At 41.2% G+C, this 26,220-nt stretch overlaps 1 protein-coding gene across 1 annotated transcript; it reads left to right on the top strand.

The window, feature by feature from the left end:
- The first annotated feature begins 1,208 nt into the window (after nucleotides 1-1,208).
- On the top strand, nucleotides 1,209-24,266 carry si:ch211-267e7.3 (ADAMTS-like protein 2). Its single transcript, XM_033981896.2, has 20 exons — nucleotides 1,209-1,342; nucleotides 4,769-4,840; nucleotides 8,333-8,436; nucleotides 12,222-12,297; nucleotides 12,366-12,468; nucleotides 13,200-13,345; nucleotides 14,343-14,466; nucleotides 14,679-14,759; nucleotides 14,953-15,128; nucleotides 15,953-16,334; nucleotides 17,300-17,368; nucleotides 18,744-18,924; nucleotides 19,133-19,236; nucleotides 19,671-19,797; nucleotides 19,884-20,097; nucleotides 20,397-20,552; nucleotides 20,634-20,804; nucleotides 21,080-21,256; nucleotides 22,170-22,323; nucleotides 22,407-24,266. The coding sequence occupies exons 1-20, from the start codon at nucleotides 1,256-1,258 to the stop codon at nucleotides 22,553-22,555; spliced, it is 2,853 nt and encodes a 950-aa protein (XP_033837787.1). The 5' UTR covers nucleotides 1,209-1,255; the 3' UTR covers nucleotides 22,556-24,266.
- Nucleotides 24,267-26,220: the final 1,954 nt, after the last annotated feature.

Raw genomic sequence — 26,220 nt, 5'->3', positions numbered from 1 at the left:
TCAAAGGGGCCCCCCAAGTCATAGCTCCACTATGACATGACGTTACCAACAGATAGGGTCTTGTACCTGTATACTGTATTATATGTGCAAAGCACGTTTTTTGTTTTTTTTTGTTTGTTTGTTTTTTTTTGTTTTTTTTTCAATCACACAGCCTGTTCATGGTTTTGAAGCCATGGGAACCGTCCCCCTGGTTATAACAATTAAACAATTCAATTATATCTTTTGACAGGGAAAAGGACCTCTCTGAGTCCTCACAAAGTCCTTCAAATCAGGAAGGGATGAACCCATGAACATTAAATACATTGTTAAAAATAAATGGTTTGAGTTTTACATACTCATGAGGCTGATAAGTGGCAGGCCTGTAGTTTCATGACGCTTTGTTATAAATGGATTATGGAATACAATTTCAATTCTGTTACACTCTCTAGAAAGCATGGACCTACATCATGTATTTTTTATTTTCCCTTTTCAACCAGCAAGTGAGAAGAAGACATATTCTATATCCAGACGTATGTATATTTGGCTTTTATTAGGTTTAAATAAAACACTTCACACTAAGCACCTCAGAGCTGTTCCACTTCTACAGTAAAAAAAATGTGTCACTCTTCCCACAGCAAGTCCAGTCGACAAAAGCACTAAACGCTGGCAAAAGCTTTATGACAACATTAACACATATGACAGGTTATGCTATAAATCTTACCTACTTTTTCCTGCAGCAGATATGATATACAAGAGATGCAGTGGTACACATAGAAATTTCAGGTTTTTATTTGACAAACATTAAATATGACAACTTATTGTGTTACATTATTTTTGAATTGTTGTCCTTGTGTATTAAAAAGTAAGTCATCCTAGCCTTGAAACAATCTCTTGCTTAAGTTAAATGCTTGGACACCTCTCTGACTCCACACTGTAGGGCTCCGCTTGGCTTGGGGATCGAACCAGAGACCTTGTCATTGTAAGGCCTTGTAAGGTAGAAGCCTGCCAGCAGTACAGTCTAATAGATCTATGAGTACAGCACAGAGCTGAGCCAGAGCTATGCGCGGGACTGGATGGGGGGGAAGAGGGCGTGGCCACATCAAAGGCCCGCTGTTCAGAGGGCGTGGTCTGATCAAAGCGCCGCGCGGAAGGGCGGAGCCGCGGAGAGGCGGTGAGGCGGAGGGAGAAGAGGCCGAGCCCAGGGGCCGAGCCACCGCGGAGTCTGAGCTCTGAGGCGGGCACTGACACAGCTGGCGCTCCCTGACATGAATGAACCATGTTCGTCCACGGAGGCTTAGCTCTCCCCGTTTACTGCGTGCTCCTGCTGCTCCCCGGGGCTCACAGTCACCTCTGGACGGTCAAGGTAAGAGCTCCATTTACTCTAAGTCACACTAAAGTTAGCAGTGTCCCCGAAAACTCCAGAGCCCCCACTTTGTCCCGGTTAGGAGTTCAAATGTCCTTAAATGTAGTTGTTTCACGTTCAGTTTATACATTTGCATTAGTGTTTCTATGCTGAGTTTTGTTTATATAACTTAAATACAAGATAACAAACATAAGCTAACTACTGTGTTATGACTGTGCCGTTCCTCGTGTAGCCTCGTAAAAGCAGGAGAATAGTTGACTTTAAACGAAAAGACTTAGACTGAGCTGAGGAGGGACACAGGAACGAGGAGGGACAGACGAAGAGACAGGACCAGGAGAAACCAGGTAGACGTGTTTGTTGACATGCGTGGGGGACTAAAGAAGCCCACCCTGTGCTCAGGTCACCTGGACAGGCTTTGTAAATATATTATGCCCATAGTCTCTTATAGAATCATTCAGGACTTGGCATCAGCACTGGAAACATGCTGATCGTTTTGTCAAGTAACTCCAGCCATTTAAACTATTCGAATTTATTATTGGCTTATTATTCATTAACAGTATCCCCTAAAAGTTGTTTTCCTATAAATTACATTACACATAAATGACAATATATTTTGCACAGAGACAAAGAAAAAACTATTTCCAATTAAAAAAACAAAAAAACAAAAAACCCTGTAAAGTGTAAAATAGAAGAGTCAACTTTTTACTGAAGATGACTAAAGGCATGAGTCACTTGGTTGCTTCATAAACTTCTATGTTCTCAACATTCAGTTTTTGTTTAGAAAATACCTTTTTGAGCAGCACTCATTGGAATATCTCAGTGTCATCATTCATTACATCTGTCTGCTTTTGCACAAAAATGTCTCACTAACATTTACTTGTGTGTAGAGCTCGGTACTGGGGCTGCAACAATACTTATACTACAATACTTTTGTAGTTGACTAGCCTTTTTTTTTAAATAATTTCACTCGGGCTGAATGATTTGGGAAAAATATCTGAAATACTTGTCATTTTTCTGACAAGCATTGCCAATGTGATTAGATTTGCGATTTTTGTTTTAATAATGGGATTCTGTTCAAAGTTCACATGTTAAAGTCATCTAGGAGATTTGACAAAAAGACTGAAATATGAACTGACTGAATTAATACAAGAATCACATTCAGAACATGTTTGTACAGATCTAAACTACAAGGTTAGCAGTTTTTATGCAGAGAAAGACTGTATGGTATGGTACTGTACATGGTACAAAAATTGCAGCCTTTGTGATTTACTAATTGCATTCATCCAAATTGCGATTTTGATTCGATTGCAATTAATCGTGCAGCCCTAAGTTGGACTAGTCAAACAATTCTTCTATTGCACGTGGCGATTTTTAATGTTTTTACATTTTGATGTAATAATGCCTCTGTCTTTGTTATAAAAGGTCTTTTGACATGTGTTTTAGAGTTACGATTATCAAAATACGATTATCATTGTTTTAAAAGTCGACTTAAAATTCTTCCGATTAATCATTGAAGCCATACTGGGTACTGCGGTATTGGTATTGAGCTATTTTTTTTCCAGACCATCAGGAATCAAAACTTGGTGTTAAACACAGATTATTTATTTCTATAGAATTTCGTAATGTAGCAGTTAGCTTTTCTCACTCACTCCAAAGACAATTTCTGTTTTCTTTGAACATGAAGTGACATTACTATTGTACCACTATCTGATTCAGTATTGCCCAATAATAAGATTGCTTCTACATGTCTGTCTGAATTTATGTCTTTAAAAAGACAGTTGTGTAATGTTCACAAGTGTTGACATATATTTACTGGTGAACACTATTCTCAAATGAGCAATTAGCTGTAATACAACCATATAAAGAAATAAAAATAAAATCAAGTACTGTGACTGTTGAACGTTTGTTCCAAACTGAGGCCTCCTAAATTAAAGTAAGGCTTGTCACTTTAAAGTTGCACTATGTAACTGTTCCAATGACGTGTCCATCGCCTGCTTGTCTCCATGGAGAATATGTTATTGTTTTGCTTAGAATGTTAAAGGGGGGTATTATGCAATTTTTTTCCCTTTCTACCATGTTCATGTTCCCTCATCAAAAATGTGCCTGATGAGGTTTTAGATGTCATCTATGCATGTTTGAGTAATCTAGCGATCTCTCCCAGGCCCTATTGTAACCCTCCTTATGGTTAGCTGTAAAATTCTGTGCATCCATGTTTCCACACGACAATTCTCCATAAGTATACAAAAACACAATGGAAAACTATTCACAACAACTAGACAAACTTGATGCGATGAGCAGTAGTTTCATTTCTGGGATGCACACTCATTGTGTTGTGATAGTGCTCTGAAGGGGAAGTGATTTAACACGGAGAGCAAAAAGAGGTGAGACTCAGAGTGTCAAAAATAATCATGAAACTTGTAAAACGTGTTAATACATAGATAGACATACAAATATAGCATTTTCAACAATACTAAAACAATAAAAGGTAACGTAGTTATCTAAATACGTTAAGTGTTAACAATTGACACTCCAATAGAAGTAAAATACCCCGTCTTTAAACAGTACGCCATTAAACTTGTCTATTGTGCATTTGTTCAATCACAGGTGTTTCACATCTAAAATACCATTGCTAATAAAAGAGCCATTACAGAGCCATTCTAAAACCAAATTTTAGTCTCTTTATATCCTGTACCTTATACATCAACAATCTCAGTGCTCTGCCTCTCCAGAGGTTTGCAGAGTACAGAAATCTTACGCAATATTCAACATGTTCCCAGGCAAGAGGACATTGAGAATCAAAGTGATGCAGGGGCAATAAGGAGCTTCTGAAATTACTTCACAGGGGCAACACAGAAGACTGGCAGTTTATCAATACTGTTACAGTTATTCACAGTTGTCATGCATGGATATTAAATGAAATGTCTGAAATTGAAATTCTATGGCCGTTTGAAAGCAGTCTGACACTGTGCTAAAAGAATTCACCGCTATTTGTCTTGGTTTATTTCTGTATATTTTTTGCTAACATATCTGAACATTGCTCACTGACCATTAGCATGCTGGATCTTTACATACTATTGTTTGTGATTTGGAAAAGTTTGGTCACAGACCAAGCATCTGGTTGTTAAGCATTTATACTGGTGCTGTTTTGATGTGTCATCCCTCAGCTCTTGTGGACTGCTTCTGTCTGAACCCATCATTACTCCTCAAAGGCTAAAGCAGTCCTCCTTGTGTTTTCCTCTCTGTATGTGTCTCTCTATGGCAGCAGCATGAGAGGCGGCTGGGTGCTAGCCAGAGGGTGGTATGACAGAACAAGACCTGTAGAGGCTTGTAGAGTCTGGACCCACACCACACATCCTATAGAGAATAAGCCCTAATACTAAGCGTGCTGTGTGTGATGTTTATGTGCTGCTGTGCTGTGTCTGTCAGGACAGAAGTGACGCGAGACTGGAGCCGCACAGAACGTCTGTGCAGTCACACAGCCGGACAGCAGCCAGCAAGGTACTGTCATCATCAAAATGCACACTCAAACACACACACATACACATACACGCACCGACACGCACATGCACACACTCACTCACTCACACATTTATTTAGAATGAAAGGTTTCTTTGCAAAGAGCCTCACCTGAATTACTCTGTGGCCGAAAGCACAGTGTTTCTGAGGTCACAGGACTCCTCAGTCCAGGGGTGTCCAAACATTTAGTTTTTCTAATTGAGGGGCATGAAACATATATGAAGCTTTGAAGTATAGACCACTACAGTGAAAGGGTATTTAATACAGCTGACAGAATGACAGAACTACTATAGCTTTAAGGAATATCATTACTTCTGTGTCATAATACTGTAGCGTTTGATGTGAAGAAACATGACAAAGTTCTTTTTATTGTTCATTTTCTGAACACAAGGGCTACATTTGGCTGTAACCCACATCAAAACAAGCACAAAACATGCATAAAACAACAGCAGTCTCAATTCAGCAGAGCAAGTCTCCTAACTGACCAGCAACAACAAAGAACCTTCACATCAGCTTGTCGGCATAGCAACTAAGTCTCAGGAGATGGGGCCTGAGCAGGGGGTACATATGGAGGGGCAAATACAGGTGTTTACAGCATTAGGTAGGCTGGGGTCAGAGACAATGGGCAAGGTCTGTCCTTGGCAGCCAGGCAGAAACTGCTGTAGTACGAGACCTGTCTGTGGGCCTCTTGTGAGATGTGGATTGCTCACAGCGACGGCAGTAGTCCTCCACATACCTCCTCTGTTGGCCCCAATAGAGATAGACAGTGGACCCAAACTGTCAGGTAGACAGGTAGCAAGAACAGCCTCTCGTAGTGCCTACGAAACTACAATTTGCCATCTCACCTGTTCTTGGGTCTTTCCACTGTCTTTGTAAAACCCTATCACACTGGCGTAAAGCCTCCCACACTGAACAGTCCCTTAATAGCTCTGGAGAGAGCAGCTGTGCCTGTCCACTTGGGCTGTTGCTGGTTTGCAATCCATGTGAGCCATTGTAAGGCTGAGTAATCTTTTTTCACTGTGAAGTGGAGGTCCCCCAGGTGGTACTTGAAATGGCATATAGTTCTGACGACAGCCAGAAGCTGTCATCTGGTGACGCAGTCGCACTTCTCCGCCTTACTAAATGTCCTAGTGTAATAGGCTGCCACTCTCTCTCCCTCAGTAATTGATTGAGAAAGCACGGCACCTGAGCTGACACTGCTGGCATCAGTGTTGAGGTTGAAGGGGAGGTTGGGATCTGTGGTCTCTTTTGACCACACAAAAGACTCCCCTTTTTTATAAGGCAGAAAAGGGGTGCTGCAGTGCAGGAGTACACCTTCACAAATCTCCGATAATAAGAGCCCAAGCCTAGGAAACTGTTCAGATCTGAGACACAAATGGGAATGGGCCAGTATTTGACTGTTTGCACTTTATAGTCCATGGTGCTCACTCCACCCTCCCCAATCTTGTGGCCCAGGAAAGAGACCTCACGCCTCATGAAGCAGCAGGTCTCTGCATTGTGTTCCCTCAGACAGGTCTGAGGGAACACAATGCAGACGCAAAGGAGTCTCCATGTACCAAAATGTTGTCCAAGTAAACAATGCACTTCTGCCTGGGAACGCCAGCCAGAACTTTATCCGTAAGCCTCTAAAAAGATACAGGGGCATTGCAAAGGCTGAAAGGAAGAACCTTAAACTACCATAGTCCCTTGGAGGAGGTAAAGGCAGTCTTGGGAAGGCCAACGGTGCCTTTCATTGCGGCATTGGTCTAGAGAAGAAAACCATGTAGACCTTGCCACAGAATCCAAGGCCTCATCAACACATGGAAGTGGGTAAGAATCCTTCTTGGTCACATTATTGAGAGGCATAGAAATCCACACAGATGGTTTTATTTGGGACCATTACCACAGGAGCAGCCGTGGAGCTTTTTTAGGGCTCCGTAAGTTCTGCCTTGTCTGCAGATGCCTGTCGCCATGGCCTCATCCACATGGGTGGTGCATCTCCAGTGTCATGTTGTGTTCTATAAGGTCTGTCCGGGCCACATCATCATCTGACATGGAGAGGCTATTTTTAAACTCCAACAGCAACTACCAGAGCTACTTCCGTTGTGTTTCTAGTCTGTCACTGTTCCTAACCCTGATTTCTCTCACTATCTCCCATGCTTTCTGCGGTCAAGGTGTGGAGGCCCATCTTTGTGTCTTTGGAGTGGGGAAAGGTGGGCAACAAGAGGATAAAAAATGCACTGTGGTATGCAGGCACTGAGTGATATACTGGGCAACTAGTTTGGGGAAGTTTTTTGTGCATTTGAATGGTGTGATTGTCTGGAAAGATTAAGGTTCCTTGTTTGATGTCAATTATGGAGTCCAGGGCCCTTCTGGGTCCCAGTATTCAGTCCTCAAAATCTGCGACCCACTCCGGACATCAAACTAAGTCATTTCCCACCTATAAAGTCATTGCTGACCATTGGGGCCTGCTCACCAGTCACAGTTTGCAGCTGTACAGAGGAGTAATAGAAGCTATACCTTGCAGCATGTCTAGCCTCAGCAAGGGAGCTGAGGAGCCAGTATTTACAAGAGTCGAACAGTTCATATTTCCCACTGTTATGGGTATGTACCATCATCTCCTGTGTAGCTCACTACAACAACAGGTTCTGATGCCCCACATTTTCCCATTTATGTGGTGCTCGGCGTGTTTCAAAAGTCTTTGATAGCGTTAACATTAGGAACAACACATTAACAGTTACAAAAACAACAGTGTCAACCTTGAACTAAACTCAAAATATCAGATAATTACAATACAATGTGATGTGATTGAGGCTAAAGTGGTAGGATTACTTAAATTTACAGTAACAAGTGCAACTTATGATCATTTGGGACAATATTAATCTGAGGGCCGCATTTCATCCCTGGGCCGTAGTTTTTTCACCCCTAGGTATATGAGAAGTTTATTGCGGGGGTTACATTCTAAAAATAACCTGCAATAGGCGAAATCCGCGAAGTAGTCAACTTCATTTTTTACAATTACCGGTATTATATGTCTTAAGACTGTAAAACCCTTCACCACACACTTTTCTCAGACAGGCATTAACATTTTCTCAATTTCTCTCTTAATTAATTAATAGTGACTCATGCGTATTTCACAGTTCCTCTGACCATGCCTCTTCAGCCTGGTGCCTCTCCGCTGTAGTGTCGATTGAATATTTATGTAAATTTGGCAAGCTGAATGCATTCTGTACTGTACAGGAGACACGGCACGGAGGAGATTAACAATGATCTACAGGCAATCAGGATGCAGAACACAATGCACGTTCATACACTGTTAAAAAAAAGAATGTGCAAAATTGCACAAAAAAATCTGTGGAACAGCGAGACCCGTGAAAGGTGAACCGCGATATTGCAAGGGACAACTGTACTTTGTTTTAAATTCTATAACATGGAGAATCAAGGATAAGGTGCTCTTATATAGTTGAAAAAGCCTGACTCTGTGTTGTGTTGCAGGAGGAGGTATTCCAGTGGTGGGGTGAGTGGTCGAGCTGGTCGTCCTGCTCCCGGAGCTGTGGAGGTGGGGTCCGCAGTCAGGAGAGACACTGTCTCATCCAGAGGTAACACATGTGCATACACTACAGCAGTATGACCTTGTGTGGACGATGCTGGATCTCTGTCATTGTGTACCATGTGCAACAGGTGCACTGCTGACATCTGTTCATTTACTGTGATGCAATACATTTGGATATGAAACAAACTGATAAATGGAAGCTTGACAAGATGTGAGTGTGTGAACAAAAATAAGCCAATCTAAATTTAAAAATGTATCTTACTGTGCAAAGTAAGTATGTATCTCTGTCCTCTGCATAGTTTCCATCATACATTCCAGTGGTGCTGGGTTTAATATAAACATATAAATTCAGAGACAAAATGATGCTAGAGTGTGGATTAAGATTAGAGCATGTCCTCCAAATATCCATTATATAATAAGTCTCAAAGCAATCATGCCTGTTATTAGTGGTTGCTTGCAGTGTAAAAGGGCCTATTGTCCTGGGGTGTGCACATCCAGGAGACAGAAGTGTAATGTGGATCTGAGACTCTGAGCAGTGACCTCTGACCTCTCTGTCAAGGCACGGAAGTTTGTGCCAGTGCTCATTACCTTCACTAAGAGTGCTGCCCTTGCTCAATAGTCTTTACACTTTCTTCTGTCCTACACACACCAAATAAAGTCAGAGTTCAACCATTCATCTCACAAGTGATATAATATCGACATATGCTTAAAAAACTGTACTTTGTGGTAGGGCTGCAACTAACAATTATTTCAGTGGTCAGCTAGACGGCGATTCATTTTTGATTAGTTAGCTTTTCAAACAATTATTTCTAGTTTTAAAACACATTAACCAGATAAAGATATAAGAAATATACTGACTGCTTCTAGTTACAAATAGTTTATTAATGATGATTTTTTTTTATTCCATTTGATTTAATAATGCCACTGTCCAACAGTTATGAGTATTATATAAAAAAGATTACAATTAGTTGCCTGTGTAATCCCTCAGTCTGATCCATAGTAAAAGCCAAAGTTAAATCTGTCAACTTAACAAAAAACTGAACTGAAGAAGTGGCTTGGATGAGCAGCGAAACGTCTTCAAAGTGACAGATTTAACTTTGGCTTTTATTATTACAATTAGTTGACTAATCACAATAATTCTACTTTATCGTTGCAGCCCTACTTTGTGGGTACACTTACTAACACATGCGGATACTCTGACCATTCCAATTAATTCTAAAATCGGCCAGTTTTTTCTCTACGCTGAAGCACACCATTCTCTTAAACACAAACAATGAATACAGACAGTTACAACTGTTGATTTTATTCATCCCTCTTCTTTACTTTGTGTCACTAGATCAAAGTGTGTGTGCACATGGGGATGCAGTATGGCTAACAGGGCCACTTAATAAGGCGGGCTCTGGAAGGGGCCTTTTAATTCCTCTGTTGTGTTTCTGGTGCTTCCTCTCCCCTGGCTCCTTTTGTGCGGCGGCCCTTAACTCTATCCCCCTTTGTGCTGCACGGCCTTTCTCTCTGCTTCCTGTCCGGCGTTCATCACCTTTCACCAATTAGACATGACACTCTTCCACAGTGACCTCCGCCTCACCCCTGGCTGCTGTCTTCGCTGCTTTACGGTCTAAACACTGGAGGATGTGTGCGCGTGCAAGGGGAGGGGGGGATGCTAACACAGTAATGAAACACAGATGCATTAAGTCCATGTTGGAGTTTGGGGGGGTTGTCCCAAACACTGCCATAAACCACAGCTCCTCTTCTTAATCAGAGACCTCTGCTGTTCTGTTCCACACATGTTTGCTGTTGGGAAACTGTAAGACAGACACTGGACATGTGTTTCAGTGTTCTGCTATTATTAAAGCAGGCTGTGACTCCAAGCTCCACAAGCATCTCTTTCACAGCCTAAACACACTTATGCACTTATGTTATGGATGTTCATCATGATATTTTTAAACTGAATTACACTTTAACTCATCATATATGAGGGGCAAAAGATACAAGGCATACGCAGCCCGGTTTTGAACCTTAGTGACCAATAGGATTTGGGGGAAGTATTTCTTACAAGCCTTGTGATTAGATTTGGGATTGAAGTTTTAATAATATGATTCTGTTGAAAGTTCACATTATGAATTGACAAATAGACCCAAATATGAACTGACAATTAATACATGTTTGTACAGATTTAAACAACAGGATTAGCAGTTTTATGCAAAATAAGATGGGGCATTTTGTTGTTTGTGGAGGAAGTTATGATACTTCAAAAATTGGAGCCTTTGCAGTTTGCTAATTGTATCCATTTAAAATATGATTTCACTTCAATTGCGATTAATTTTGCCCTGTCATTGGTCTATCTATTGCAGTTACGGACAGATGATTTGGTAGGAATTAGGAGTAAGCACATTCTTTACAGAGTTCTCTTCCATTTTCATTACTCAGTTTAAGGTTTTCAGACCCAGATAACAATGGCAGCAAAATAATACAGATTAGACCAGTTTCTTATTTCTAGAATTATTTCTGCAGTCAACTATTACTTTGCTAACTTATTGATGATTTTCTCTATTATTGATTACAGGCATCTGGACTGTATGAACGTACCACTAGGGCTTGAGGACTTTAGCTGATTAATTGGTAAATGGTATCTTAGTTGACCAAAACTTTTATTAGTTGTATGTAGTGAGCTAATTGAACATTTAGGACTGAATTATGAGTTTAATGTGCATTTTTTCCCTATTACTACACAGTTTCAAAGTGCTTTACATCAAGGAACAACTCACCCATTCACACACACACACACCAGTGTAGGTAGAGGGCGAGGGGGTTTAAGTGTTTTGCCCAAGGACACAAGAGCAGTATTCATCTGTTGAAGATGGAATCACATCACCAACCTGTGGGTGGCTGGATCTGATCACTCTACCAACAATTTTTATATTGAGAGCAGGATTTGAACATCCAACTTTCGGATCAGTGGACAAATACTATGCAAACTGAGTTACTGTCGCCCCCGAATCTGTTGTTTTAGCATGACCTCTCGTGTAGTTATTCTCTTGTGAGTGCAGTGCTGGTCAAATCATAGAGATATTTAATAGTTTTGAGAGCTTTTGTCACACCCCTTTTAGTTGACTAAACAATCGGCAGGATCTTCAGGTTGACTACAGCCCTAGATACCACTATGCTGTGGAAAGATTAGAGGTAGGGAAAGTTTTTAGCATGGAGAGCCTTCTAGACACTTATGGAGGACCAACATGCTGTCACTGTTGAGTCACTTCGCCTAATTGAGTAATTCAGACACTGCATGTGGTGCTTAATCATAGTCCGTACGTTTTTCCAAAAGAAGTGTGTCATAAATGCTGGTCAGGTGAAGTAAAGTGCCTGAAGAGTAAACAGTTTACTGTAGGAGCAGCTGTGCATGGCTCTCTTTGGCCTGTGAACACTCAGACTGTGACTGTGCCTAATGGACCCTGCTCTTCACATGGGTCCTCTTATAGTATACTTGCTTCAAAGATTTTGCGATTTGTAATTATTGGTATAAAAATAGTATTCTGTTTAGCGTTTTGCATTATAAACAACTCCAGAAGCTTTCACATTTGAGAGAAGAATCTGAACTGCTAAATTAATCAAAGAATCCCATGCATTTCAGAATGTATTTGTCAAAATCTAAACTACTGTACAAGATTATCAATAAAACGATATATCCGAAATACTGATCTTTGCGGATGACATTTTGTTACCTAAAAAATTGCACCCTTACATTGTGATAGTTACACCAACATATATTGCATTTTTGACACTATAGTTAGAATTAATCTACAATAATCTGCTCATACATTTGGTTTGTTTCAGGCTGTCCACCAGTCAGCATGGAAACAGCTCATTCTGTATGGGCTCTCCTAAAAAGTACCAGCTGTGCCCAAATCAGGTGAAACACTGCAGATAATGTATGTTTCTATGAGATAAAATCTGACCTAACCAGTGTGTTTTGTGTAGGCCTGTCCAAGCCACAGTGCGAGTTTCAAACAACACCAGTGTTCACAGTTTAACTCCAAAGCATTTGGCCGAAGATACTATCAGTGGATCCCTCTTTATCCAGGTAAAGAGTACAGCTTACTCTCGCTTAAGGCTACAGCACTCATTTGCTTTTCCCAGACAATATCCACATACAGCCTTGCCCCAGAATAGTTCCTTGTTACCAGTAATAAACCTAATCTTTCATGCTGTTCAAACAGACTTTTAAAGGACATATATTACCTTTTAAAGTTTTTCCCTGACCAAATATTTGCCTAGACCTGTATTTTTCTTCACTCATGCTGTTTTCTAATCCTGTTTACAGGATTGTTTTGCTCTGATCCTCTGAAATTACTCAGTTTCAATTTCTCCTGGATTGTGGAGATTGTTTAGAAATCCAGAGGTCTCTTGCACCGTTTTTAACTCTGTGAATCACTGCCAGACTTGTTCTGAGCATTTCTGACACCAAATTGCATTCATTACAACTACATGTTTATATCAACATGCTGGGCCATGTTGCTTAATGACTAGCATTGTTTTTTTCCCATAGTAATTCGCACTGCTGCCAGTAGGTGGCGTGCTAACAACACCAACTCCAAGTAAGGCGAGCGCTACTGATGGAAAATAATTTGTGTTTTCTAAGCATATGCATTATTTTAAGTTCTAAGACATGAGTTACCAAATCAAAGGTACTTGAGCATGTTTAAAGGACAATGACAGTCTAATGCATAATGTGTGTCCTTTAAATCCGATCAAATTTAAAAAATAATTCAAATTTCCATACATACTCTTCTTACACTTTGATGTTGCTTGCAGCGGATTACATCAGCATCTCCAACAAGCCCTGTGACCTGCAGTGCACCACCATCAGTGGAGAGAGGCAGCTGCTGGTCCCCGCTCATGATGGCACCTTCTGCAGGGACACCAAGTACCATGGGGTCTGCATTGAGGGCACATGTCAGGTAACACTAACTCGACTACATACAGCATATAGCTCTAGTGTTGTGAAGCTAATACAACCTAGGGGGGTAACAGTCTGGTCGCTTCTAACTCCAACTCTAACTCTGCAAAGATCAAAACATACAGTGGTCATGAGATGTTTATAACTGTGAGACATCGGGGGGCTTTGCGAGTCATCTGGAAGGAGCAAAAGTGATGAAGGACCTCTGTGGTGGAGAAAATGGTGAGCTAAACAGAGCAAATATAAAAGACTGGGGAGGAGACAGCAGAAGAGCAGAGTGTACAGTGATGTGAGGGGGGAGTCTGAGAGGAGTAGTGGTCTCATGCCAAGAGTCTGACTGATGCTGTGTTTGCGTCGAGGTGCTGATGGTTCTGCACTCTGTCTGTGTAGACTTACACAGAGCTTATGACAGGGTGACCAAAGAGTGAAGATGGAAGTCTGGACAAGTGTGTAATGTTTGGAGCGTTTGTTTAGTGTAGGTGTAATCTTTGCAAAGGTTTTCTACTCATATGATAGGCTGCTATGAACACTATGTTGATTCAAATATCATGGCTAGCACAGTGTTCTGGACCACCGGCCTTAAGATAAAATGTAGGTAAGCTAAGTATGGTGTCCAAGGTTGGACTGTATTCTACTTCTTGCCTCCCAAAACGCCTCATGTCTTAAAGTTCTGTGAAGTTGTCTCAGATAAAAACACTTGGTTTCAATGGACACATTCTGATTTCTTCTGTCCCTACGAAGCATCCATCAGTTTGCTGTGAGGATTTTTCAGTGCTACTTTAGTGTTTTCCATTCTCCCCTGTTTCCAGCAGAGGGCAAAATACCTCTGTTATAAAGTGGCAGAATATGTAATATTTATATAAATCATATTCAATAATACTAAAAGTACAGTAGGGAGGGGAAATGCACTTTAAGTCCTTGAGAACTTTTGATTTTAAAAATACCTTGTAACATTTCAGCCAACTGACTGTATCTTTTTGTTTTTATTTCCTCTGCAGCCTATAGGCTGTGATGGGGAGTTGTACAGCACCAAGACGGTAGACAGATGTGGGGTGTGTGGAGGCAACGGGACATCCTGTCAGCGCATCTCTGGATCCTATAGAAAGGCACTCACACAGTTAGGTAACACACACTCACACGTGCAACAGGGCCAGCTCACTCCTGCACTGATACAAATATAAATATACCATATGAACAGAAGTGTAGAATTCACCAAAATAACAGCTATAAGAAATCATATAATACCTTCTACTTTATAGACATGGTTGAGATGTAAATTGAGATCACTATTTGTAATCTAAAGACAAGTTGTAAATAATTGTGTTTTTGATCAGGTTATGCATTTGTCACCAACATTCCACATGGAGCCACGGACATCCAGATCATCGAAAGACACAAAACGGAGAACATCCTGGGTGAGGGCCTCAACTTGTTAAGGTCAATACACTGAATCAAACACATTTGAGAAAGTTACACTTGACTTTATGCAATGTCTTTCCTAGATGAAGGTGCATCACCTTATATTTTCAGCAGTGTGTTTCTGACTTACAGATATGAATAATCACCTTGTAATGTATGCAATGTAATACTTGCATTCTGCCTTCATAGCTCTGTCAGATGAAGCAGGGCATTTCTTCTTCAATGGAAACAGCCTGTTCGATCACCCGCAGAACTTCCGTGTGGCTGGAACAGTGTTTAAGTACAGGCGTCCTAACAGTGTGTTCTCTGATGGTCTGGAGTACATCATCGCACAAGGACCTACACTCCAGGGGCTTAACGTCATGGTAATGCACCCAAACCTACTGTCGGTTGTGTCTCTTTTGTCATTTGCAATATCAAAACAGCTGCTAAAAGTATGGTTTACACTAGGTTTGGTGCACATAGATCATAAGTCTATTCAGAAAACAGAATTCTATGATGGAATTTGTCTTTAAACTGTGAAAATGTTTTATCCTGCTTCATGCTGCAATTATCTTAAAGGCACAATTCCAGATTTGTACGATCTTTAAAAATTTTAAATTTTAAATGGTTTGGTCCAAAGTTATTCCTCATACTTACCTTATGCACTCTGATCATCCTAATCATTTGACATGATGAGTTTATAAGAAAGTTTCACAATTTTCAGAGGCAAGAGCGGAGTTACTATGACAGTAACAATTAGCATGCTAACAGCGCAGTTTCTGATTATTAGACAATAAAACACATTATAATTAGATCCTCAAGAGCTGCTTATACAATATATCTGTACTGGGGCAAGACACAATTTGCTCAAATACATGGGAAATAATAAGATATAGGCTCTTTAGGCCATTCACATGAAAGGAAAACTGTCATACTTTTCAATATCTTCTTTGTCACCAAACATTAAAGCCATTAGATTAATTTGACAAGTTTGTGGACCCAGTGCCTAACAAAAAAAAAGATAAGGTTCAACATATGAGAATTTTCAGCTTGGATATTTCTTTCAAAAACTGAATCTCCTTTAGAATTATATAGGCCCCATCCTCCATCTGAAATGACGATCAAACACCAAAACAATTTGGTGTTACTTGATCTCTTTGTTATTTCACGTTCTAAAGGATTTACCATTGTGGCCTTGTCCCCACAGTACTACAACCTAAATGGGAAGCTTCCCCACATAACCTACGAGTACACCGTCCCTCTCTCCTCACACGACCACATCGCTATAAGCCCTGCCCACTCACATACTAACCACACCCTCAATGAGCTGAGTGAGAGACTGTCAGAGAGTCATAGTTCAACCAACCACAGTCACCAGTTTGACAGTGAACTAGAGTCTAATAACCAATCAGAAGATAAGGCACTGGAAGAGGCGGGGTCAGAGGAGGATGTGCTGATGTGGGAGATTCGGACGCCCAGCCCTCCGCCACCTGCGGCCATGTTGGTGTACAGACCTGTGGATGTGATCAGCCATGTGTTCAGTCATAATGATGTGGAGGAACCAGGACCGCCCACCCTCACTGACTATAGTAAGAAACAATTCATATGTGTATCTCAGTGCTAGATAGATAAACAGATAGATAGACAAATAGACACAGAGATCAGGAAATTCAAGTTAAGCTGCAGCAACTTTTAACAGTTTCACTGTTTCTCAGTGGCCAACCCAAAAACATGCACCATAGGCACAATCCTCCGGCTAAGTTCTGACTCGGGTCTGCGCCCACTACTCCTGATGAAGTAGCCCAGTGGTATTGAGGGATGGGTCAAATGCAGCGGACAAAATTCATTATGGGGACAATAACACGTATCTTAAACTTTGTGTCTCAGTCAAAGGTGCCAGTGCAGCCTAACAGGATGATTAGACAGGTAGGGTCAGCAGATCCTGTGGCAAGGCAGTGTCAGGAGTGTAATTTCCCACAGAACTTAAGTATCCCTCCTCTGAGTCCTGCAAGGGAGTAAGGTCTTCTGCTGTATTTAGTGTGCAAAGTCTGTAGTATCTCAGAATTTCATAGCTAGCAGGATAGCTAGCATAGTCTCCATGGATAAAAGGAAAAATGACTTATTTCAGACAATTCAATATTCACTCATTCTTGCCGTTTTGAAGAAGCTGCACTTATTAGTTGCTTAAAATCCCTAAATATAATGTTAAAAATGCTCAGTCTGAGGTGAGCTACAGCCCTCAGGACAAAAGTGTCCCCCCTCTGTGTCTGCATTTGGTGGAAAAAGTCTGTAGTGTCTCAGAGGTCCATGTAGAGTTAATTTCACACAATCCAACTGTCCTGAACAACACTCCTTTTTCTCCCCTTTTGAACTGCATAAGCTACTCTTCTTAGCTGGGTAAAATCCCAAAATATGTTAAAAACTGAGCTTTTGCCATGTTATAGCAATCAAACATCTAGTTGGATTACAAGAATTTTTACAAGATGCACAATTTATTTTCAGTTTGTTTTTTACTTGTAAAATTGATAAATTGGTATTTTCTTTTCATTAAAAGGGAGTACGTCCAACTCAGTGGATGACCCGTCCACTGATGAAGAGAATGCCCTTCTCCTTTCATTTCCAGGTGAGAATTATCAGGCGTCTGTTAAGAGTTTTGAGGCATACATCATGATGAGCGCAGCACTGTGATAAAAGAGGGGGTATTTTACTTCTCTGGGGTATTAATTGCTAACACATAACATATTTAGATCAGCTTGTTATCTTTTATTATTTTGAAAATGTTATATATTCGCCATAAAACAACATTTTAGTATGTTTTATAAGTTTTGCTTTTGTATTTGACACTCTGAGTTCCCTGTCCTCCAAGTAGGAATTTAGACTTACGATTATTTTTACCAAAATTGCGATTAACAATATTATCACAGTAATTATTAAACCAAGGTTTACAGTTTTTAAAAGAGTCACTAAAACATCAATCAACTGGCAGGTGTCTGAGCGATCAGCTTTATTGTTTTTTGCTGCAAGTGAAATTAACAATGAATGAATAATAAATATGTCAATTATATAACTCTTGACTATAAAAAAAACCCCACATGAACCAACCTGAGAAAGCCCGAAGAAAAAGGATATGATAAAGGACATGCTGGCATCACAGCCATCAGCTGTGCAAAATGGTATTTAGCTAGCGCTAACCTAGCGATAGCAAAGTTGACAAAAACACGTACCATTATTCATACAAGTCCAAACTAACACAAACTACATTCAGTTGTTTATTTCACATGGTATTTTACTTACTCACATAGTATTTTACTTTCGGCTCAAGTTTGTCAAACAATGCAAGATGGTTGTATCAAAAATGTACATGCTCGTGTTTGTCACTGCATACCCACTAACCATGAGCCATTGGCACAGAAGTCAAGTTTCATTGCTATGATAGAAGCCCCCCTTGTGGGCAAACTCCAGAGCTAATATCTAAACATTGCACTGAAACCGGAAACATAAGGCAATCTGGTGCCATGAAGGTGATTACAATCATGTGCAATGATCACGATTATTAAAAAATGCCATGAACGATTAATTGCGGACCTTTTTGTTTGTGATTAGCGTTATTACCGTATATCGTCCCTTCCCTAGTGCTAAGTCACTCCCCCTTCAAAGCACTGTCACAGCACAATGAGCATGTATCGCACTAATGAAACTACTTCACGTCAAATCAGGTTTGTCAAGTTGTTGTGTTCAGTTTTGTATCATCTCTGTGTATATTTATGGAGAATTCTTGTGTGGGAGCATGGATGATGTAGGGTTTGGGCAGAGCTTTGCACAGAATGTTACTGCTAACCATAAGGATGGTTTAAATAGGGCCCAGGAGAGATTGCTAAATTACTGAAACATGCATGGATGACATCCAAAACCTCTCCAGGCATGTTTTTGATGAGAGAACAATGTTATAACATGGTAGAAAGCTCAAAGCTCTTTAAACTTGTGCTTGTTGTTTGTAGGCAGTAAGAGCGTTCACATGGCCCTCCCTGATGACGGCCCTCTTCAGCTGCTGGAGCAACTGCAGCTGAATCAGAGCCACTCACACCCCTCCTCACTGATCCCTCCCTCTGAGCCGCAGGCAGAGAGTGACTCTGTCCTGGTGAAGCTCCAGCAGCTCGCCCAGGCCCCCAGCACTGAAAGGTACAGCACACATCTTATCCATGTCAGATAGAACTTCCGCCTATTTAGAGTTCCTAAAATACAACTCCTAAATACTGTCATCAGTAAAGTGATCCAGATGGCTCTTTACATGTGTGCTGCTTTATGCTGTAAGACTTGTGCCAGTGTATTTTAAATCAGTTGCATACAATTTACAACATGTGAGTGTGATTTTCTCATGTTCCCTCAGTAATGATTTTGATGTGGGGTTGGACCAGGACATCCCCAGTATCTCTGACATGTATCGCTGGAAAGTGTCAGCCTACGCCCCCTGCAGTTCAACATGCACTACAGGTAGAGAGCTCTGAGTTAGGATAGCCCCCAATGAACACTAAAGCATGACTGTAAACCTTAACTTAAAACTGTCATTTGGCATGTGTTTACACTAGGGCTGGCTGGGCACGTTAACGCAAGTCTAAGCTTCATCTGCCTCCAAAGTCAGGACTTTAAATGTAGACACAGGCTAAATTAATACATTGACAATTAAAACATAATACCGAGCTCTTCATAATTTAAATATTGGTGCATTCTACAGCATATTTAAACCTAAATAATAAAATAGCTTTTTAGGAGCCATAATATATTGGTTATTGACCTTTGTGTGAGACATTGGCTTAAAATTTAAGCATGCAATTAATCACAATAAAAAACACACTTGTTTAAACTCTAGTTGGAAATATCATGCTTGGCCATTTAAAGCATTTTTAAGATGTGTGTGTTGCTGTCAGGTATCAGCAGTAGCTTTGCCCTGTGTGTGCGTTATGATGGCACTGAGGTGGATGACAGTTACTGTGACTCTCTGACCCGGCCTGAGCCCACACATGAGTTCTGCACGGGGAAGGAGTGCCCTGCCAGGTATAGTCTCACACAAAGCCTATTACCGCAATATGATCATGTGACATGTACTGCAGACTATTGTAGAGCTGTGCCTCCCACTGCAGGTGGGAGACCAGTGGCTGGAGTGAGTGCTCTCGCACCTGTGGGGAGGGCTTTCAGTACAGGACAGTGCGCTGTTGGAAGATGCTCTCCCCAGGCCTGGACTCCTCTGTGTACGACTCTCTCTGTCTGTCACATGACCTGCACAAACCAGCCAATCGCAAGGTGTGCTCTGGACAGAGCTGTGGGCCACAGTGGGAGGTCTCCGAGTGGTCCCAGGTATAACACTCTCTGACTTTTTCATCAGTGCAGTTACATGCACATTCAAAGTCTGATTATTAACAGATTTTTGGAGCTAAAAGATTGTTCAAATTAAATGTAAACAACTAAAACATCTTATTTATTTTTGATCATGGTCCCTCTGACATCAAATTGTGCCGTTTGCATGTCATTTAAGTAATCTTAAAGATCTAGAAATCAGATATTAATCAGATTTTGGTCAGCTTGTAACCACAGTCAGTGTTAAATGATGAGTCTTAAATATGTTTTCTTATGTGGTTGTGGTGTGTGCCTCGCAGTGCTCGGCCCGCTGTGGTGCTCAGGGAGTCCGTAGTCGAGACGTCCGCTGCTCCATGGACCTTACTCTGTGTAACCAAACGAGCAGGCCTTTAGACAGACAGCCCTGTGAGGGTCCTCCCTGTGACAGGAGGTGGACTGTGTCAGACTGGGGCCCTGTACGTGTGAATCCTCTAAAGCTCTGCGTACTGTCTGTTATAATAGTGAGTGTGACTAATGTGGCTCTGTCCTGTGCTCAGTGCTCCGGGGCCTGTGGAGAGGGCAGGATGGTACGAGCTGTTATGTGTCGCTCCTCTGGTGGAGTGCTTATGTCGGAGGAGCAGTGTGACCATGCCTTCAGACCTCTGGCTGTTTATCCCTGTGGAGACAGAGACTGCGCCCCCCACTGGGTCCAACAGGAATGGCAACAGGTGAAACACTGAACTCTTATGTCAGTGGCTATTTTACAGAGATTTTGGTCAACAAATCCTGATAAGAGACACAGAACAAACATTGAGTATAAACAATAAAAGTGTGTAAAATGAAATATAACTTCAATCAATCAATAATTGGTTCAACGATGATAGTGTTCAAGTTAAGGCTCAGTGCTGTGTTTAATTTGCACCTCTATTACAAACCATTACTGTAGTATATGTGCAAACTGTGCATTAATCACATGTAATCAGATGCTTGTGTGTGTTGTCAGTGTAATGCATCGTGTGGGCGCGGCGTGCGTCTGCGGCAGGTGGTCTGTGCTGGGCTGGAGGCTGGAGTGTTTAAAGAGTTCCCTGAGAGCAGCTGTGACCCGGAGCATAGACCTGACAGCAGCTCACCCTGTTTCCAGAGGCCCTGCTCCAAGTGGTTCACCACCACCTGGTCCCAGGTAACACTCACATCTGTGCACAAGCACTCACTGCAGCATTTGATCTTACTACAGGAATGTTTTATAACACACTTGCTACTTAAAATGATCCAGCATATAAAAGCACAGAGGATGCTCACATTCTCTGTGCTTTACATGCTTATACCTTAAGCATGCTTGATTCAACACAACAGAATGTGTGTTGAATCAAGCATGCTTAGGGTTTACAGAATTAGAGGTGGGCAGATTATCTAGAATATTGTAAATGTTGTTTTGAAGCAATGCATGATCTGATTTTACTGATAATAAGGGTATAAAGTGATATTTCTGCACTTTTGTTGGTAATTTGTTTGATTCTTGACCCTTGTTTAAACACATGACAAAATATTATCAGATTGATGTTATTTGGAGAAAATGTGGGGATTTAAATTTTTTCCAGTATTGCCACCAAAGAGTTGAGCCTCTCGAGGCGTGTCAAGTAGTGTGTTTGTACAGGTTTATATTCACAGACAAAACACTCTGGTCCTCTGACAGAAAACCTGTGTAAATCATCTTATATTGTGTAAATGTGGCTCACATCCAGACCTGGTATAACTCAACTCTCCAGAGCTTTATGGTGACCTGAGCTGCTCTTGTGTTACAGCTGTGCCCATTTTCACAGAGTTTCAGTGAACCCTCATGAGGACACTGCCCTCACTGTTCACATGGTAAATGACTGTAACATACTCTTCGGTTCAGGGTACCAGGGGCGATTTGGCTGTGGCTCTGGCTTCTCCTCTCCAGCAGTGTTGGGCTTTTGTTCACAAGCTGCAGGAAGGATAGAAGCTAAGACAGTGTCTGTATCATTGTACAGTCAATCATGTCACAGCTGTGAGTATGAGTTCTAAGCACTAGTGTTCAGACCACGTACAGACCATGTGTGTATCTCTTTCAGTGCAGTAAGACGTGTGGCAGTGGCGTCCAGGTGCGGGAGGTGAAGTGTTACCAGGGCGATGAGCTGGTTACCCGAGGCCACAGCTGTGACTCAGCCCTGAAGCCTGAGGCCCGGCAGAGTTGTGAGCTGCAAAGTTGCCCCACCCCTCCTCCAGGTACTACCCTTTACTATTCTATACTATTCATCCATATAGATGTTACTGTTATGCCCTGATCTGCTACACCACTCCTCCTCCAGTGGCGCCCCCTGGTGTCTCCGTGGCTGTGGAGGACTTGTGTCAGGACAAACCCACTGCTAACTGTGCCCTGGTGCTGAAGGTAAAGCTGTGCTCTCATTGGTACTACAGAAAAGCCTGCTGCCAGTCGTGTCGGCCCCCCAGGCCCTGAGACACCCACACTGCGGTCCCTAGACCCCGAGGAGAACTACAGTGGGCCCCAAACCAAACTGTTTCAAACTGGTGCTACACAAAACCTGCTGCTACCAACTCTATTGAAAAGACTTTTCATTTCACCAGCGTCGGTGTGCCAGTCCAAACAATGTGAAGAAACCCGAGCACTACAGGGCCTGCTGTCAGTGTTGTTTGCAGATTTACTCTTTGTGTTGCTTTCATGCTTCTCTCACGAAATACACCCCAAGCCCCATGTAGGGAGACACACACGATTCAGCCATAACATCGCAACTGTGTCAAATGTACATGAATAGAACTTTCTGTAATGGAGCTGAACACTCAACGCCAATACATATCCTATTCATTTGCAAAGTTTCAGAAATTTACTGTAAATTAAATGATCAATTATTAGGTAACTTTTCTTGTATGGAAAAAACTTGTACTTAGGCTTGTCAAAGCCTCTCAAAGCTACACTATAGTCATTATTCTTTTGCTTCACACTCGGTGTTGGTAAGAGACTTCTTTAGCCACAGCTGTCCTGGGGTATAATGACAGAAACAAGGCTGCCAATCTGTGTCATCAGCTCCTCGGACCACCACCAACAGACATGCACACACCACTTTCATGAGTTAAGTAAATCCTCGGACCTTTGACTTGGGGGACCACTGCTCTAACCACTGAGAGACTACCTCCCCAAATGTCCCGGGTGGACGGTCTCATGTCTCATGATATTAAACCTATAGATCTTGCAGTTTTTCAATTACAGCTGCTTTTATTGCTCAAATATAATTTTGAGGAAGACAGCCCTTTCCTCTCATCTTCCATGGTTTCTGCTTATACAAAGAATAGAAACAGATATAAAGTCCACAGAAGAATTTATAATACTTGTAGAAGAAGTCTGTGTTGATATTTCCATACAAAGACTGTGGTGTACACCTATACAATGACATGGTTTAGACTTGGCGCCTCTTTGTTGGTACCGTCCTGACCTCTTGACACATTGCACAGTCCAATCAGAATGCAACGAGCATCCTTCCGGGGTGTTGTTTGTGTAACAGGCCAAGAACTACTGATAGGGATGACATCAAGACTTATTTGGATATTTTGATATTGGATAGATTGGAATATCCTGTATTTATCTTAACATATATCTCACAGCTCTGATGACAGTCGTTATCTTCACAGGACCTCAGTACAACAATGAACTATAGCAGTGGCTCTACAAAGTAGCACAGTTATTTATCCTAAATATTCTCTCCAAAACACCTCTTCACAGATCTGACGAGTTTTATGCCATGCATCTCCATGGAAACAAGCAGGCGACAGACCTTCCACCTGAAAAGTTGCATAGTACAGTGTTAAGCTCAGTAGTTACCACATAACATTAGTCTATCAAACTTTCTAACTCATTTATTCATCATTTACAGAAAGGCTTTTTGGGGAAAAATGAATAGGAATTTTGCTTCCAGAGCCTGAGAGGTGGGTGGGACTGCTCAAACAAAACACAACAATGTCCAAGTTAATAAGGCAGCTCTTCACATATGCCCATGAAAGCACAGAGCCCATATGGCTGTGGAGGCTGGATCCACTGGCATTAGTCCTGAAAGCAAATTCTGTATATTCCACTTGTTCTCTGTCCACTGTGTGTGTCATGTTGCTGTTTTTATGTTTTGTTATTTTTCACATTAAATAAAGAGTTGTTTTTTTTTTATACAGCCCCGTTTACACATAACGCTGTTTGTCCAGGTAAGCATGCAAAGTTTCATAATATTTGATGATCCTGTATCAATTTACTACACTTTGGTTGCACTACTATCGTGTTGCTTGGTTCTGGAAAGTAAAGTTGTTTAGTAATATACAAGACATGTGGCACATTCACACTCCTGATTCATTTTAAAGTGCATATGACAGGTTAGACTACTCAGTAAAACATAGCTAACAACATTATATTTAATATTTTACACAAAAAAGTTTGATGTTTTTCTCTTTTTTTTACTTCCTGGTTGGACACGGGCAGCAGATGTGACTTAAGTAGCAGTAATTCCGTAAATTTTATCTAGCAATCAAACACTGCACCCAAATTATGCAAATTATCATAATCATAATTTTCAAGTCATCAACAATTGGAGTACAATTTGAGTGTTATTTTTTTTTATTTTTCAATTAGAAGCATTAGCATATTATTGAAATCAAATATCAAAGATGATTTTGCTACAGAAAGCACAATTCTTTTTGTACCATGGAAGAACGTGGTCAGTCATAAACTCCACATACTTTACAGAGGTCAATTTCACACCTTCAGGGATCCTAAAGGGGCCGACCAGCTCTCTCCTCATGATTCTGGCCCAAAACATGACTCCGCCACCTCCTTGCTGATTTTGGCCATCCATCAACCATCCACCCCTCCATCCATCTGGACCATCCAGGGTTGCATGGCACTCCTCAGTGAAGAAGACTGTTTGAAAATGATTTCTGGGCCCACTGGAGCCGGTTCTGCTTGTGAGCGTTGGTTAAGTTTGGCTGAATAGAAGGTTTATGCATAACTGCAGCCTCTGGAGGATCCTACACCTTGATGTTCGCGGGACTCCAGAGGCACCAGCAGCTTCAGATACCTGTTTGCTGCTTTATAATGGCATTGTAGCAGGTGCTCTCTTAATCTGATGTATTTGGCAGAAATCTTCCTCATTGTGCCTTTATTTGCAGGAATCCGTGTGTGCTCTGAATCAGCTACAAATCTCTTAATAATACGATGATCACACTTAGGTTTTTGTGAAATATCTAAGATATTCATATCTTGTCCAAGGTATTCAACCATTTCATGCTTTTCGGCCCTAGAGAGATCCTTTTTCTTTCCCATATTACTTGAAAATGTTGGTCTGCTTAATAATGTGGAACTTCTTTCTTAAGTAGTTTTTCCTTTAATTGGACTTACCTGGCAAACTAATTGTCACAGGTGTCTGAGATTGATTTCACTGACCCAAAGAGCCCTGAAAAACAAGACCATCCATGAGTTTCACTGGAAAACAAAAAAAAATTACCTTTATGACACAATTTAACAACTACAGACCTATAGCTCTGGCCAGTATAGTCTCAAAAATTATTGAATTAATCTTGCTTGACAGGATCTCCCATTGTATTAAATCCACAGACAATCAGTTTGGGTTTAAGGCTCTGCTGGGCACAGACATGTGTATATATGCTCTAAAAGAGATTATTGACAAATACAGGAGGCAGAACTCATCAGTTTTTATGTGTTTTTTAGATGCATCCAAGGCATTTGACAGAGTGAACCACCGAAAATTATTTATGAAGTTGATGCAGAAAGGTGTACCCAAATATATTGTGCGTATTTTAATTTATTGGTATGGACAGCAGACAGTGCAGATTAAGTGGGGAAACAGGGTTTCTGCCCCATTTAGAGTCACCAATGGGGTTAGACAAGGAGGAATCTTGTCCCCAGTTCTGTTCAACTTGTATTTAGATGAACTGTCTACAAAGCTCAAAAGATGTAAAACTGGATGTGTGGCTGGGAATTTTGTCCTCAATCATTTAATGTATGCAGACGACTTGGTTGTGTTTAGTCCGAGCACCGCTGGGTTACAGCAGCTACTCAGCATCTGTTCAGTTTATGGTGTGGAGTATGACATCAAGTATAACGCAACT

This window comes from Periophthalmus magnuspinnatus, chromosome 17 (genome assembly GCF_009829125.3).
Source record: "Periophthalmus magnuspinnatus isolate fPerMag1 chromosome 17, fPerMag1.2.pri, whole genome shotgun sequence".
In the NCBI taxonomy this organism is placed as follows: domain Eukaryota; kingdom Metazoa; phylum Chordata; class Actinopteri; order Gobiiformes; family Gobiidae; genus Periophthalmus; species Periophthalmus magnuspinnatus.
Note: the sequence above shows the minus strand (reverse complement) of the source record. Positions and strands in the feature narration are given on the sequence as shown.